Source organism: Physeter macrocephalus, chromosome 14 (genome assembly GCF_002837175.3).
Source record: "Physeter macrocephalus isolate SW-GA chromosome 14, ASM283717v5, whole genome shotgun sequence".
Taxonomy (NCBI): Eukaryota; Metazoa; Chordata; class Mammalia; order Artiodactyla; family Physeteridae; genus Physeter; species Physeter macrocephalus.
The window spans coordinates 4877315-4894221 of record NC_041227.1 but is presented as its reverse complement, the minus strand read 5'-3'; the positions used below and the strand labels follow the sequence as shown (position 1 = coordinate 4894221).

Below are 16907 nucleotides of genomic sequence, written 5' to 3'. Positions count from 1 at the left end.
CTCATACCTACAAATAACATAGCCTGCTGGTCTTTCAGGTATTTTGTAAGGTGCCGAGGGAGCTTAAATGATCAATTTTTAAATTCAATCAATAAAAATTTACAGGACTCTGTTACTGCTTGCATCTCTCCCATATCTGCGAGCCTGGTGGCGGGTATTTCTAAAACAAGGGCACCACCCTCAGAGGTGCCGTGAGCCAGCAACCAGGGCGGCAGGCACCGGGGCAGCCTGACTGCACCCGCCCAGGCTCCCTTCCCAGCCAGCACCCTAACCAGCTTCAGCCTGGCTCGCTCTAAGCCAGTTTATTCCAGTGACTTGACTCTCACCCTCTCAGGACAGAACAGACCACGGGGCAGGACCGCACATCCATCTACCTGCCTTACTCTCATTTTCCAGAAAAGACACCCAAAATGTGCATGCTTGCGACTTCCCTGGTGGCGCAGTGGTTAAGAATCCGCCTGCCAATGCAGGGGACACGGGTTCGAGCCCTGGTCTGGGAAGATCCCACGTGCCGCGGAGCAGCTAAACCCCTGCGCCACAACTACTGAGCCCAGGAGCCATTAACTACTGAAGCCTGCGCGCCTAGAGCCCGTGCTCGGCAACAAGAGAAGCCACAGTAATGAGAAGCAGCACACGCACCGCAACCAAGAGCAGCCCCCACTCGCCGCAACTAAAGAAAGCCCGCACGCAGCAACGAAGACCCAACACATTCAAAAATAAATAAATAAAATAAATAAAATTTTTTTTTTTTTAAAGTGCATGCTTCTCCAGGTTCGAGATCTTGAGTGTCTGTGGCTCTCAAAATGGTCCCTGAACCACAGCGGCGCCTGCTCCACACACATTCTCCTCTCTGACCAGGGTCACTGGCATGGTGTCCGGTCTTCCCATCACCACCCTCCTCCTCTCCCTGGGGCCGGGGGGACATGTTCCCTTCTTCCACTCAGTCAAAAAGCTCAACAGGTGCTCACCAAGTCCTAGCCCCTAAAACAGAAAGAGGTTTCACAGGATTAGTTTTAAGAGACAACTCTGGATTTTAGGTTTTGATTTTTAGCTACACACAAAATGCCACCATCCTCGGAGAAGCTGAATTCCTTCTAGATGTACACGAAACACTTAGTCACTTCCAAAGACCTAAAACACAAGTGTCCCAGGTACTCTTTTTGAGAACTTAGTCACTCGACTACAGGCGCCAGCAAACTCCAGTCTCACGGGCCAAATCCCAGCAGGTGTTCTCGTGAATAAAGTTTTAATGGCACACACAGCAACATCCTTTAAGAAAATGTTTACCAACTCCTGCTCTAGAGGAATGGGACTGTACTGCACCCACAGGCACTATTTGAGGCCCCCCCCATCACTCTCCTTTCAAGGTCATGAGGTATTAGAAGCCACATAAAGAGTAATCTGTTGCAACTCCTACACTCAGACAGATTTTACTCCGCTTAGAGAGAACAGCAGGAAGCACATGCCTCCCAGGTCAGTCTTCTCACCCCTTTTCCTCCTGGGTCCACACGGAATAGAGACTGGAGACTAATTTATAACCGGGCAGCCGGCCTTCCATAGCTTCACGCCATGGGTGTGTGGTCGAGAACTAGGTCTATTCGACGTTTACCGCAAGTTCTCAGGATGTACAGTAAACATGTTATTTCTCATCGATAGGGTTCAATTTTAAATCAACCTTCCAATGACAAAATAATAATGATAAAAATAATGTCTCCCTCCCCCCGCCATTTAGCAAAAGTGACAAAATGACAAAAGAACTCTTAATTTGGGGGCTTTATTTTAATTTTTTTTCCTTTTTAAGATGCTACATAGTCAAACAGAATTGGATTGGTCTTTTATGGCATAAAATTAATTCACAAACTCTCAATCACTACTTGACGGATTATCTGACGTTTACTCTCCCACCCCCCCCCCAACCCCACCGAGCCGGTCTGCTCCTCTCTCCTCACACCCCCCCGCTGCCTGGCTCACCTGCCCTGATCCCCAGCTAGGGCCACATGGGGAAAGTCAGGGCCACACTGGGGCACGTGTGCTGAAGCGTGAGCGCTGGCTGAGGAGCACAGAAAGAAAGAACAGTACAGAGATCGGCTACCCTTCCCCACAGAAAGCGTAACCTGGAGTTGACTGCCACTACTAAGCACTTCCCTCCCTATGAGAGTTGTTATTTATTTGCACAGAAAACCACTTCCTGGCAGCTGTTCTCCAACATTCCAAGGAACCGCACCTCCATATGTGTGTACGGCCCAGAAACTCCAGCAGCAATGCCAGCTTCACCCAGCAGTGTTAGGTAGCACAGGTGATTTTAGGCCACAGAGTTCATTATAATCTTGTGACAAGAAAACATGAGATGAAATACATTAAATAAGTTAAATATGCATTAAACATCTCTGAATAACAGTTCAATCTCATGACACGAACCAATGGTTATCTAGCTTGGTCCCTTTAAGAGAACAAAGCCTTCACTGACTTTTATTTCCAGAGTATTGGGTCACTCAGGCAACATACACCTCCAACTCGTGACGAGCACAGCCGATGCTGCCACAGCGCCGTTCTTCTCGGCCTCAAGTGACTTGACTCTCACCCTCTCAGGACAGAACAGACCACGGGGCAGGACCGCACATCCATCTACCTGCCTTACTCTCATTTTCCAGAAAAGACACCCAAAATGTGCATGCTTGCGACTTCCCTGGTGGCGCAGTGGTTAAGAATCCGCCTGCCAATGCAGGGGACACGGGTTCGAGCCCTGGTCTGGGAAGATCCCACGTGCCGCGGAGCAGCTAAACCCCTGCGCCACAACTACTGAGCCCAGGAGCCATTAACTACTGAAGCCTGCGCGCCTAGAGCCCGTGCTCGGCAACAAGAGAAGCCACAGTAATGAGAAGCAGCACACGCACCGCAACCAAGAGCAGCCCCCACTCGCCGCAACTAAAGAAAGCCCGCACGCAGCAACGAAGACCCAACACATTCAAAAATAAATAAATAAAATAAATAAAATTTTTTTTTTTTGAAGTGCATGCTTCTCCAGGTTCGAGATCTTGAGTGTCTGTGGCTCTTAAAATGGTCCCTGAACCAGAGCGGCGCCTGCTCCACACACATTCTCCTCTCTGACCAGGGTCACTGGCATGGTGTCCGGTCTTCCCATCACCACCCTCCTCCTCTCCCTGGGGCCGGGGGGACATGTTCCCTTCTTCCACTCAGTCAAAAAGCTCAACAGGTGCTCACCAAGTCCTAGCCCCTAAAACAGAAAGAGGTTTCACAGGATTAGTTTTAAGAGACAACTCTGGATTTTAGGTTTTGATTTTTAGCTACACACAAAATGCCACCATCCTCGGAGAAGCTGAATTCCTTCTAGATGTACACGAAACACTTAGTCACTTCCAAAGACCTAAAACACAAGTGTCCCAGGTACTCTTTTTGAGAACTTAGTCACTCGACTACAGGCGCCAGCAAACTCCAGTCTCACGGGCCAAATCCCAGCAGGTGTTCTCGTGAATAAAGTTTTAATGGCACACACAGCAACATCCTTTAAGAAAATGTTTACCAACTCCTGCTCTAGAGGAATGGGACTGTACTGCACCCACAGGCACTATTTGAGGCCCCCCCCATCACTCTCCTTTCAAGGTCATGAGGTATTAGAAGCCACATAAAGAGTAATCTGTTGCAACTCCTACACTCAGACAGATTTTACTCCGCTTAGAGAGAACAGCAGGAAGCACATGCCTCCCAGGTCAGTCTTCTCACCCCTTTTCCTCCTGGGTCCACACGGAATAGAGACTGGAGACTAATTTATAACCGGGCAGCCGGCCTTCCATAGCTTCACGCCATGGGTGTGTGGTCGAGAACTAGGTCTATTCGACGTTTACCGCAAGTTCTCAGGATGTACAGTAAACATGTTATTTCTCATCGATAGGGTTCAATTTTAAATCAACCTTCCAATGACAAAATAATAATGATAAAAATAATGTCTCCCTCCCCCCGCCATTTAGCAAAAGTGACAAAATGACAAAAGAACTCTTAATTTGGGGGCTTTATTTTAATCCACCCTCCCCCCCAACCCCACCGAGCCGGTCTGCTCCTCTCTCCTCACCCCCCCCCGCTGCCTGGCTCACCTGCCCTGATCCCCAGCTAGGGCCACATGGGGAAAGTCAGGGCCACACTGGGGCACGTGTGCTGAAGCGTGAGCGCTGGCTGAGGAGCACAGAAAGAAAGAACAGTACAGAGATCGGCTACCCTTCCCCACAGAAAGCGTAACCTGGAGTTGACTGCCACTACTAAGCACTTCCCTCCCTATGAGAGTTGTTATTTATTTGCACAGAAAACCACTTCCTGGCAGCTGTTCTCCAACATTCCAAGGAACCGCACCTCCATATGTGTGTACGGCCCAGAAACTCCAGCAGCAATGCCAGCTTCACCCAGCAGTGTTAGGTAGCACAGGTGATTTTAGGCCACAGAGTTCATTATAATCTTGTGACAAGAAAACATGAGATGAAATACATTAAATAAGTTAAATATGCATTAAACATCTCTGAATAACAGTTCAATCTCATGACACGAACCAATGGTTATCTAGCTTGGTCCCTTTAAGAGAACAAAGCCTTCACTGACTTTTATTTCCAGAGTATTGGGTCACTCAGGCAACATACACCTCCAACTCGTGACGAGCACAGCCGATGCTGCCACAGCGCCGTTCTTCTCGGCCTCAGGCTCTGTCCATCAGTCCCAGGGAACTGACGGCCGGGGCACACGTGGAGGAGCAGCCCGGAGGGAGTGAGCAGCGGGGGAGGACGCCTTGGGGGGTGCACTCTCCACCGCGCTGGGCTCCAGCTCCCCGAGGGCCAGCACCAACAGGCAAGGAAGAGTGTCGGGCTGGAAGAGAGGTGATCAGCAACGTGGACCAAGGCTACAAGTGTTTAAAATGACATGTACAACATGCCCGTCTCGTTTAATCATGGTTTCCCTTGTCATTAATAAGGATCATTCATTTCCCCCAATCATTTACTATACATGTTAAACTTTCTAAAAGATTGTTATTTTATGTTCTATGTGTGTGTGTGCACGCGTGCGGCAGCACACACGCGCAGGGAGGGGTAATTTAAAGGCAAGACCTGTGAGATGTCATCATACATTAACTTCTTTTTACACGCGGTTATGATACATTTAAATCCCATGATATGGCGGAGCCATCAATCCAATTTACCATCCTTTGCCTGCTGCCTCTACAAGGCGATCTTCCCTATGATTACACCAACGATAAAGAACAAAACCACCAGCGCGAGTAGCCGGGTGCTGAGGCCCTCCTCCTTCCCAGCCGCGGCTAACACAGGAACGGGGCTGTTGCTCTGCGCTGCCTTCCTCATCCGAAGTCCATCTTCCTCCTACGGGAGCAAACACACATTTCAAAGACAGTCCAAGGCACCAGAGCAGCAGTCAACTGTACAGCCTGGGGGATGCGGCGGGGGGGCGGCGATGCCCAGACTCGATCACATGATGAGGTCCAACCTCCTCATTTTGCAAATGGAGAAACAAGCCTACAGAGAAGAAGAGACTGGCTTGAGGCCACCAGGAAAATACTGCCAGGAGCCCCACTTTTCTCCCATCCATCCTACACAATGCTGCTGGGTACCTGTTTATACCACACATCTAAGCAGGGGACTCCCTGGTTCCCCATGATTTACAGAAAAAAACTCTTCAGAGAAAAGATCACAAGAAACGACCAAGTGGGGGACCTGGAAGCTTTCAAAGGTAGAGCTCCGTACATAGTTGATATCTGATGAGTTACAGGTGGACTGCTGGATCAAAACTGTGATGTGTGTACTATTAAAATGTAACTGAGCTTGATACATGCATCTCAAATATTTTCTACTTAACGCATGGAATTCCCACCAAAGAAGTGACTCTCTTTCTCATACACATGAAGATAACTTGGCCATTTCCCCCGGCATACACAGACCTGTAAGAAAAGAAACTTTTTCTTTCTCCACGTCCCCAAACGGGGCGCACACCAAGGCTTTCCTACTCCGGCTAGTTACCCCTCGACTCATCCCTGACGCCCACACAGCAGCTGCACTTTCTCTTCTTCTCCTTCAGTTGGTTCACATTCACCAAGTGCCTAGCAGGTCTTGAAGACAACAGACATCCAACCCATCGAGCAGACTTTCCGTGACACTCATGGCCATCTCCGTGGCACCACTCATCACACTGGTTATCAGTATTCCTGTCGGGGCCTCCCCGGCTACCCTGGTTAACAGGGAGCTTATCTTAAGGGCACGGACTGCCCGTGTCTGTATCCACAGAGCGGGGTACGAGGTAGGGCCTCAGGAAATGTGCTGGCCAAATGACAGGATGAAACAACACAAAACAAGAAATCAGTCTTTGGCAAGATAAAGAATCTTCTAATGTCAAGATTCTTCTGATAACATTTTAAAGACACTCTGCTCATGGGCATGGCCAATATGACTGCACAGTGATAAATGACTGGTGCTATTTGATTAACTTTAAAAAAAAATGGGCACAGCAACACAGCATTTATTTTATTAGGTTTATATAGAAGCTATTTCTACCTATTTATCACTTTAAATGGCACAGAAGTCTGTTTCTGAAGAGCAATACATTCAAGGAGAAGCTTTAGGCGTATCTCAGATTTTTAGCCAAAAAGTAGCGTGTCAGCTCCATAATTTACTCCTTACTAAAAGAAGTCACTGAATGAGGCAAATCAAGATTACTGCAAAGAAAGAAGATGATGCCATTTCCCAAACTCTGTCAGCCCTCCTGTATCTACTACCTTGTCAGAATAAGAGAAGGAAAAGTCAACTGCCACGAATTTATGACGTGTACCTGGTGCTATGCAGTGAAAGAGTGAAAAAGCCTATCATGTGGTTGGGGGACATGATCACGATGAAGAGAACAGATCGGCCTCGAGATTTAAGCTGCAACAAAAGACCCTACGATCACACGTTCAGAACTGCTCTCTTTAATACTGTGTATCAAACAGACATACTTTTAACACTGGAAGGGGCCTTAAAGGGGTTTCGCGAACAGAGGCCTGGGAGGCGCAGTGACTAACGAAGATTCACAGCGAGTCCCAGTTTGGCTGGTCGTTTCCACAACACCGCAGGCCTCCAAGACCAAGCGAAGTGCACCTGCTTCCCTCCTGTGCCAATGCCAACCGCTGGGTCAATGGCCACAAGCTGGAGACTCTGGTTCCCTGTAATTTCCACCCACGTAGGGCGACAGCTTCCCATCTCCAGTCTCCTCACCGCGTTAACAGCAGGATGAGACCCTACTGCCTAGACCTATTTAGGATGCTCATGAAACAGAATTATGCCTGTGTTGAAACAGAGTACAGGTCAGCATTTACCCACTTAAAAAAGATTCTCATCCAGTGGGGATGGAGTGGGGTTTGAACATGTGAATTCAAGATAACCATTGCTGTTTTATTTTTAGTCTCAGAACTGAATTTCAATTTACACTAATGGATTGCTTGTTGCTTTTTTACGAGGTGACAAGAGTTTATACGGTGCAAATATAAAACAACTCTACAAATTCAGGGGTCCATCAACTTCCCCACCACCCAAGATCACAGTGAAAAAGCCCCTGTTCCCTGTAGATGATCAGAAAATAAAATGCTGTTACCTTGAACTGCTTGTTCTCTTCCCGCAGCCTCTGAACTTCACTCTGCAGCCGCTTACATTCTTCCATCACCTTCTTAACTTCAGTGTCATCCAAAGAAGAACTCAGAGCTTTAGACACTGTTGGGGTTTCTGTCTTTGATGCAGTTGTGGATATAATTTTATTTATTTCTACATCATGCTGTTCAGAAATAAATGAAAGCCCAAGTGTCACCAACTATGGAATAAAGGACTTTTTCATGCAAAGTAACGTAGTTCTCAGCAAACACCACACGTGGTAGCGTTTCATCCACACTGCAAAATGTCACATTTACTTTTAAAATGGATCACGTTATCTAGTATCTTAATAATCTAAAGCAACTGCGCTCCAGAAATTGTGGAGAAGGGCAAATAATGACGTTCGGCTGAGACTAACACTTCAAAGAAAGAGAGAAGGGGCCGTGCATACTGCACTATCAAATTCCTGCCACGCAAAAACTAGCATACTGTTAATCGTGCAAGCTCAGGAATTATCGGCCACCAATTACTGGCACCGCGAAGACCTGAACACCCCCAGGACCGGCTGAGCAGGGGTGGAAGAAGGCCGGGGGGACATAACATAGAGGGCGATTTAGCTCATGGACTTAGAAAACTCTGAAGATGGAATGAAGGTGCAGTAAACTCAGTGTCTACACTATTTCAGTCTGGGGAAGCACCACGTTCCTCCATTTTCTCGGCCAAGACTGTGCTGTGACACACTCTGGAGACCGGCTGGGGATGAATCAGTAAGTGGGGGGAGGGCATGGAAGCACTCAGGCGTGTCGGGAAAATAAAATAACTGGGGATCGTTGCCCTGGGGGTTCCATGAAGCAAACTGAAAACTAGGAGCTCTACCCTTCGTCTCCCAAGTGAGAAGAGTGAGGCCCTGAAAGGCAAGGCAAGGCCCCAACATACAGAGCTAATCACCTAGCACAGAGCTAGGGCCAGAATACAGATCTTACAACGTCCACAACTGACCTTCCCAGGACAGAATGTGTAATGGGAAGGGGGAAGGAAAAAAAGAAAAAAAGACCAGTGCCATTCAAACCAACAGGATAATGATAGTGGTCAATTATTGAGCAGAAAGAAAATGCTACGCACTTTTGACATAAGGCATCAGCATTCCTGGAGATGGCTATGGGTAATGTTGAGAAGGTGAGCATTTCTATTTCCCACCTCCAGCTGTTAACAGCCAGGGTGGTTGAATGTTCTGCATGTGTTTTAAACTGTGTTTTTAATACAATTTATTGTAAGTTTTTTGACTAGGTTGAAGGGAGGTCCACATTAGCATTACAGATACAATCTTCTCTCTCCAACTGGTCACAAGCCAGGGCCACGACAGGCTTTTATCCCTTGGGTTTCACACAGAGAAAAGAGAGCTGACAGCTTGGAGGAAGGCGCTCCTTGCCCTCACCCGCTCGGAAAGCAAAGGGGGTGATTCTCAACAGGGAATGATTCTGCCCCAGCAAGGGCACATTTGGCACTATCCGGAGACATTTTTGGTTGTCACAACTAGGGGGTGCTACTGGTATCTAGTGGGCAGAGGTCAAGGATACCGCTACACATCCTACAAGGCACAGGACTGCCCCCACGGCAAAGAATTATCCCGCCCAAGTGTTAATAGTGCTGAGGTTGAGAAATCCTAATCTAAAAGCATATTTTGACTGAAGAGGTGGGTGGGGTTCAAGGGGTAGAGAGGTGGTGCTGAGGGAAAGTGTAGACGGGGAAGCGTACAGGCGGCACTTTGTAAAACAACAGAACCTCAGAGCTCACCACCACCTGTCCACCAAGCACCATGATAAACGGCAAATTATTCCGTTTTGGTCTTACCCACTGTTAAATAGCAACCTATAACTTTGCCAAGTCAAAGAAGCTCTTTGGAATTTATGACATTTCAACAGCCAACAGGTTGCACTTTTCAAAGGGAAAAAAATGTTTCAACTTGCTGTCTTTCTGCAAGTCTCTCAAAGGCAGATTTCATGAAGGCCCACTTATTTGTTAACTTCAGCTTATTTTTTTCTTCATCCATCAGAAGAAGGAAAATAATTTGCCAACTTAAATCTTGGTTTTGCGGGAGATGGTATGCAAATAAGCATCAGCTTGCAACATTCAATTACTGTTAACTATAAACATACTTACTGGTTTATCATTTTCTGCTGGCAATTCAAACACACATCTAAGTTTTGAATCCATAAGGTCTTCCGGTTTTGCCTCCTTCCACTAAAACAATTTAAATTTAATAATCAGGATATTATAAAGCTGCTGGAAGAATAATTTTCTTCCTATAACTGACAATTTCAGAAAAATACGCTTCATGAGAAAGTCCTGATGTATATCGAATAAAGAGCTTAAGTCTGCTGAGATTTCAGTATTTTTAACATGACAAGGTTAAACACACTAGCTCTCCTAATACACACCCTCTTCACTAACCCAGTCTCGCTGCCTGACTCCTCCAAGTCCACCTGTCTGGCCTCTCCTGTCACCAGTCTGCAGAAAGCACACAGGACAGAGAAGACCGCCACTGAACCAAGAGGGATCTTCTAAACTGCAACTGGATGGCCTAAGGACATCTGGGCTCTCCTTAAGAAAACACGACTTACTTAGCAGGGCACGCCCTTCTTAAGGGAGAGTGAGCACACACTACTGGGAGTGGTTTTAGCACGCTGCCAACTGCCGACAGGGCACAAGGACCGGCTGGCCACTCTCTGTGGTCACCGCTGTCTGGGCTGACCCCCACTGCCTCAGTCTGCTGGTGGTAACATCTTCCTGACTAAATCCATGCTCTGGGACGATGCGCTTCTGGCTTACTCCTCCTCCTCTTGGCAGTGGAGGACAGGAATTCCAGGTGTTCTGATAATTATGGACCAGCATAGCAGGAAGGCTGCAATACAGAAAAAGGAACGAGCTCCCCCACCCTCACCCCAGAACCATGCAGGAGGTAGCGAGAGCAACACAGTACCAAGAGCCAAAAATGGGAAATAATCTTTATGTCGAACAATAGGGAACCACCAAATAAACCATGGCAGGTACAGTCAATGGAATAGCATGCCATTCAAGGGATACCGAGGAGTGTTTAATTGCATGGGGAAAATTCGCAGGATATTAAATGAAGAAACTACAAGCAGTATTTTAAGTCTGTTCCTCTGCGTGCGCGCGCGCGCGCACACACACACACACACACACACACACACACAGAGTGTACGTCTGCCTGCGTGTGTGTGTCAAAAGAACATCGGGCAAGGATCATCTCTGGGTGCCAAAAATCACCAAGTGAAAGACTGCTTGCCGGCAAAAATTCGCAGGATATTAAATGAAGAAACTACAAGCAGTATTTTAAGTCTGTTCCTCTGCGTGCGCGCGCGCGCGCGCACACACACACACACACACACACACACAGAGTGTACGTCTGCCTGCGTGTGTGTGTCAAAAGAACATCGGGCAAGGATCATCTCTGGGTGCCAAAAATCACCAAGTGAAAGACTGCTTGCCGGCAAGCAGGATGTTCATGTGGTCTCCAAGTATCTGATTACTCTGAGTATCACAGATTACCTATTAGCCACAAGGGGAAAATGTGCTTTGACACTGGGGAGACTTGGCATTCACCATCTTAACCAAGTAATCAAACTTAGTGTCACCAAAAGAGGGACAACACGGCATTAAATGCCTTCTGATACGACGCATCATACATGACACCACCTAGGGAATATTCTTGACAAAAAAAAAAGAAAACAAAAACGTTTAACCTGAGTTTAATCATGAGGAAATAACTGGACAAATCCAGAACGTGGGACATTCTACAAGTCAACTGGTCTGGACTGTAAAAAGGTTGAGGGTGCTCTAGGAGAAGAAAAACTAAAGGCCATTTTTGGAACAACTGGAAAATGGTGAGTATGGTATGGGTTTCTCTATTAAACATTACTGAATTAATGTTAAGCTTCTTAGCTGTGATAATAGGACTGTGGCTATGTAAGAGACGGTCCTTGTCTGAAGCAGTTAGGTGGTGAAGTGTCAAGAAGTCTGTGTCTTACAGTCAAGTAGTTCAGCAAAAAAGGAAGTTTATGACATCAACAGAGCAAACGTGGCAAAATGTTAAACAGTGCATCTTAGTAAAGGTTAGGTGAGTAGGCACTACTATTTTTTCAACTTTCTGTATATCAAAATATAAAGAAAAATATTTTAAAGTAAAGAAAAAGCACAAGGCTCTCATTAACAGTGGTTGGGTTTAGTATAAACGAATTACAGGTCACTTAGTTTTATTTTTGCTCATTTGTATATTTCCAAAATTTCCAACAATGTACATTTCATATAAAAAATTTTTAACTGTTATAAAAGTTATCATGGAAGTAAAATTCACCTTTATTGTATACAGAGTGCCTGGCCTATAACAGTGCTCAGATAAAACAGCTGCCAGATGCCAGACACTATGCCAAGTGTTCTACATACACAGCACATTTAATCCCACAACAGCCATGTGAACTAGGTTTTCAGCCCCATTTTACACGTGACCAAACCCTCAAGAGAGTTGAATGAACGTGACCAACCCCTCAAGAGAGTTAATGAACATCGCCCAAGGCCACAATGTTAGTAAAAGGCAGAACTCAGCTTCACACCCAAGGCACCCAAGCCCATGCTCTTTTCACCAAGCCATGCAGCAAAAGCCAAACAGAATATTATTCTTGGATATTCCATATTTTGCATTTGCCATACATTTCCTTGATCACACGAAGTAACATGAAGTGACACATCATGTTCCAGGAAATAAAAGTAGTGAATGCCTCAGCAGTCATTCCTATTCGAAGGAATCTTAAAGGAAGCCTACTCTCACTGATCTCTCTGAAACCCCCAAATATCTAGCTTACCCTTCATTTCCTACCCAGAAGTTAAACATGCATGAAGGTGGTCAGTTATGCTTTTCCAAGATGAAAAGAAGCAGCTGTGTGGTGGCACAGGGACATGAAGGTAGGCTGTGCATGAAACAGCACTTAGTATAAAACTTTGAAAGAGAAGAAGCAGTGCAGTGTGAACCTTAGCTAACTCAACTTTGCAGACATTCCTCAGATGACTTCAGCCTCTTAGTTTCAGCTGGCAAACTGCAAAGTGGTGAAAATGTTGAGGCAGCCCTGCCCTTCTTTTCCAAACTGTGAGGGCTAGACCGTCTGTCCTCCCTGGTGCTGTGGATTTTAAGATTTATCAGTATATTGTGATTCACACTCACAGCACCAGGATGCCTGCTGATTTATTCAAGTGAAACCTTGGGGAAGAACTACCATTATAATCTTCTTCTAGAAAAATCAATACAAGGGATTGATTGCAGGGCCCCGCCCCCACGGCTACCAAAATCTCAAGTCCCTCACATAAAATGCTAGGACCGTTGGCCCATATCCACAGATGCAGAACCCACGGAAAGGAAGGGCCAACTGTAACATATCAATTATTTACTTTATGAAAATGAAGCCACCTTATTTTTACCAAAATTAAGAGACGGAGTTAAACATGTATTTAAGCAGGGGGGGAAAAAAAAAAGAAGGAATCTTGGGGAAAATAACAACAACAAAAAACCCAGAATCATGCTTACCAGAACCAAGCATGAAAAAAAAAAATTCCTAAAGGGTTGAAGGATATTTAGTATTCAACTCTCTCCCATCCCTCTGGGTTCTGGAGGATGGGGACGATGTGGTAGGAAGGTTCTCTATAGTGAAAACTGTCCTTTTCTGTGGGGGGAATGGGAGGGGGGTGAAGGGAGAGAATCCTCAGACCATTCAAGACACAATCCACCAGAACAAGGAACTGCTGAAGGAAACCAGATATAAACGTCAGAAGAGTGTTCTAAAAAGTTACATGAAATGTTAAAATCAAAGTTTTAGAAAAACCATAAAGGCAGTCAAAGCACAAACCTCCTTGAAGGCACCATTCCCCTTTAAAATCAATTTTGACACATTTTGAAATGCATGCACCCACAATTCTGCACCTAATCATTTCTTTTAATTACTGAAAAAAATAAGAAGCATTCAGTACTTACTACTGCTTCCATATCAGAAGTGTCAGTTGGAGCAAACATAGACTGAACCATAAACTTGTGTTTACTTTTCTCATTGGGATCATAATCGAAAGGCTGTAACATCACTGAGAAAGAAAATATTTCATTAGGAGGGTCAGAGCTTGGTTACCAGCAGCCATTTGTTATGTTAATTACTTGTAGTTTGGTTGTAAAGCAGTTTACCAGGATTCTCTCATCTGAGCCTTAAGAAGCCCCAGGTGAAGCGAGCAGGTCAAGATGACCAGCCTCTCCCCCCACTCTGCAGGTCTCAAACCCGAGGTCCAGGAAAGTGAAGGGACTAGCCCAAGGTCCAACAGCAGGTAGTGGCAGAGCTAGGACTGGGGCTTAGGACCCACGTCTTCTGATTCCCAGTCCACTGATCTGCCGCTAGGGCACACCTGACCAAACATCTGCTACGGGCCTTACATCCAGGTCAACCAGGTAGAAACACCTGTGCCTGTTTTGCTCAAGAAGACACATGCAAATGACCTCTTCAGGAACTAAAACAGAGTAATCCAAGACATCTAAGGAACCGTTTTAGCTTCTCTCTGTCCTATTTCCCACGTCAAGGTCATCAAAGTAATGCTTCAAATGCAATTTTGCCAAGAATGTTAAGAGAATTTTCACAACCAGCACCCTCAGGGCATGGAGAAGACACCACCAGCTTACACCCTTTTTCTCCCTAAGAACCTAGGGGAGTCTCACATAAGGGCTCCCTTGACTGAGCACACCCACTGCGCTGAGGGAGGTGCCGTCCTGTTCTGACTGGCTGCCCTAGGACCTACCGCCCTACCCCATTAAATGACAGCTGCTTTAAAATACAGGTTTTGCTACAAGCCTTTGACTAAACCACACATCTCGTTAAGTTCCCTGAAAACTAACTTTTTCATACACAGGAAAAGCCCGCTGTAGCCCTGACCTTGATAAGAGCTCCCCGGGACTGAGCGTCTCCCTTGGGCCAGAAGCTCAGCTCTGCACTTCAGCTTTATCATTACCTCAAAGGCAGGTAATGTTGTGGAAGTTATTTTGATGGCTGTTTTTCAGATGAAAATACTGAGGCACAAAAAGGTTGGCTAAGCTGCCCAAGGTCACACCGTGGAGGAGTGGACACTCCAACGCAGGTGGTCTGACTGGAAAGCCAATGCTCATGGCCACCATGAGGGGCTGGCTCTCTGTCCTCTGACAGTGCAAGTCCTGTCCTCCACCAGCGCCTCTGCCGCTGGGCCCTCATCAGTGTTCTCTTGCCCTTGAACACCACTTGGAACTTTCCAGGTGCTTAAAGCCTCACAATCAACCACCCCCTGCAGCAGATGAAGGGCACCTACCCTAAGCCCTAGCTTATAAAGGAATCTGGGACTCAACAAGATGAAGGGACCTGCTCAAGGTCACTGTGCTGGGAAGCAGCAAAACTTCGACAAGGAGCCACATGCAGTCAGCACCCCTTCAGCCACAAGGGACACTCCACTTCGAGACGGGGTCACATCCTGCACCCCAGACCCACCATCACATATCTTACAGAACCACACATGATGCGGAAGAGAAATACAAACATCCCCCTCCGTCTCAGAGATGCATGGGTCCTTTCTCTCTTGGGCACAGAGAAAGTCTATCAATATGTTCAGTCTGAGGACCCCAAATCCAAAGTGTGACCATAAGCAGAGAGAACAAAAGGTCGTTTAAAACACAGGACCACTCTACTTGAAATTTTATTCTTGCAGATGTAAAGGCACAGTTCCATCCTGGAAAAGCAGTCCTTGCTGGTGGCCTGGGACCTGGAACAGAGACAACTCTGCCTCTGGCATCACTGAGCTAGCAAGAGCTCTCTTGTGGACAGACCTGGAACATCACTACACACCTGGGCTTGACATTTAACCTCAGGGACAAATGACCAGATTAGCAGGTCAAAACCATGGACTCATTCTGAAAGCTAAATTCCCATTGCGTTTTTTCCACCTGCAAGACTGCAATAAGGAAGAGGCATGTGATAGAGAAAGAAGCCAGTGTCTTCACATGCACTGTGATCTTCCCTGGACAGGAACTGTCAACTTTTTTTGGAGCTGGGTCACAGTCTTCAAACTACTATCAGATTAATATTTATTTTTAAAAATTAAAGTGCATTAGGTTTTAAGCATTTCAGATCTCACCTGGCTGTGACAAAATCACGCTCTAGTATTTTTTAGAATTGGAAAGAAAAGAACTTTGTCCTAGACTACACTTAGATTTTCAGTAGGGCACAGCTCTAGCAGAAAAACTGCCTCATCCTTGAGACTCTGCTTTCCCAGCTGTGAACCATGGAGGGCTCTGAGGCTGAACAAGGATTACCTGTAAAGAGCCCAATGCCCAGGAGATGAGAGCAATCAGAAGACACTGCTAATTTTCAGAGAAGTTGGCTCTTTAGCTCCAATGACACTGGATCACACACAGAGAATGGATGGGTCCAGAGACCCTAAGACAACCCCACATAAAGAGCCCCAGGAAGACCTGCTGTTCCCTTTCCACTCTTCTCCCCCTTCCTCCAGGAGGTGCAAGCCAGAAAGAAGGGCTTGGGTTGCAGGCACGTCCTAAAGCAAACTGACCCTTCCTTTTTCTCTCTCTACCTCGCCCCACGCTCCCAGCCCCAATGCCTTCGCAATGTCCCAAGAAAGGAAAATAACTTTTACTAGGGCCTAGTACAGACTAGGCACCAGAGAAGGAGTATTTTCCTTAGTTCTCCCATCAGTCCTCACAACAATCACAGAGATGGCCATGTCTTTATGTTCTAGATGAGAAGACAGGGCGTGGAAAGGCTAAGTGGCCTCCCTCGGGTCCCACAGACAGCGTATTAACTGACGGAACCAGAGCTCCACATTGGCTTTCTGTCCACAGTCCTACTTCCACACCACAGGTTCTCGAAGTGTTACTCCCAGGCCCCAAGACCCACCCCTCAGGTGGTCCATAAAGTCAAAACTGCTCATAATCATACCAAGACGTTACATGTTACATGCCTTTCCCGCTGCACTGACATTCGAAGTGATGATCGGTACAAAAGCAACGGTGGGTGAAACTGCTAGTGCCTGAGCGCAGACTTTACTAAATTCCAACCCTTGGCAATGCATCCTCTTAGCACTCTGTACAATGAAATGACAAGTACAGGGCTTCCCTGGTGGCGCAGTGGTTGAGAATCTGCCTGCTAATGCAGGGGACACAGGTTCGAGCCCTGGTCTGGGAGGATCCCACATGCCACG

General features: G+C 46.5%; 1 protein-coding gene across 2 annotated transcripts in view; it reads right to left on the bottom strand.

Annotated features, from left to right (window-relative positions):
- Positions 1-4083: 4083 nt before the first annotated feature.
- The window catches only part of VAPB (VAMP associated protein B and C), a 50351-nt gene continuing 37527 nt past the window's right edge, over positions 4084-16907 (bottom strand). For both annotated transcript variants that reach the window (XM_024128351.3, XM_028498224.2), the window contains exons 3-6: positions 13666-13769; positions 9786-9866; positions 7633-7809; positions 4084-5375 (exon numbers count right to left, since the gene is read on the bottom strand). In XM_024128351.3, the coding sequence (XP_023984119.1) occupies positions 5217-5375; positions 7633-7809; positions 9786-9866; positions 13666-13769 (521 nt within the window). In that variant the 3' untranslated portion in view covers positions 4084-5216. The remainder of the gene's footprint in view (positions 5376-7632; positions 7810-9785; positions 9867-13665; positions 13770-16907) is intronic.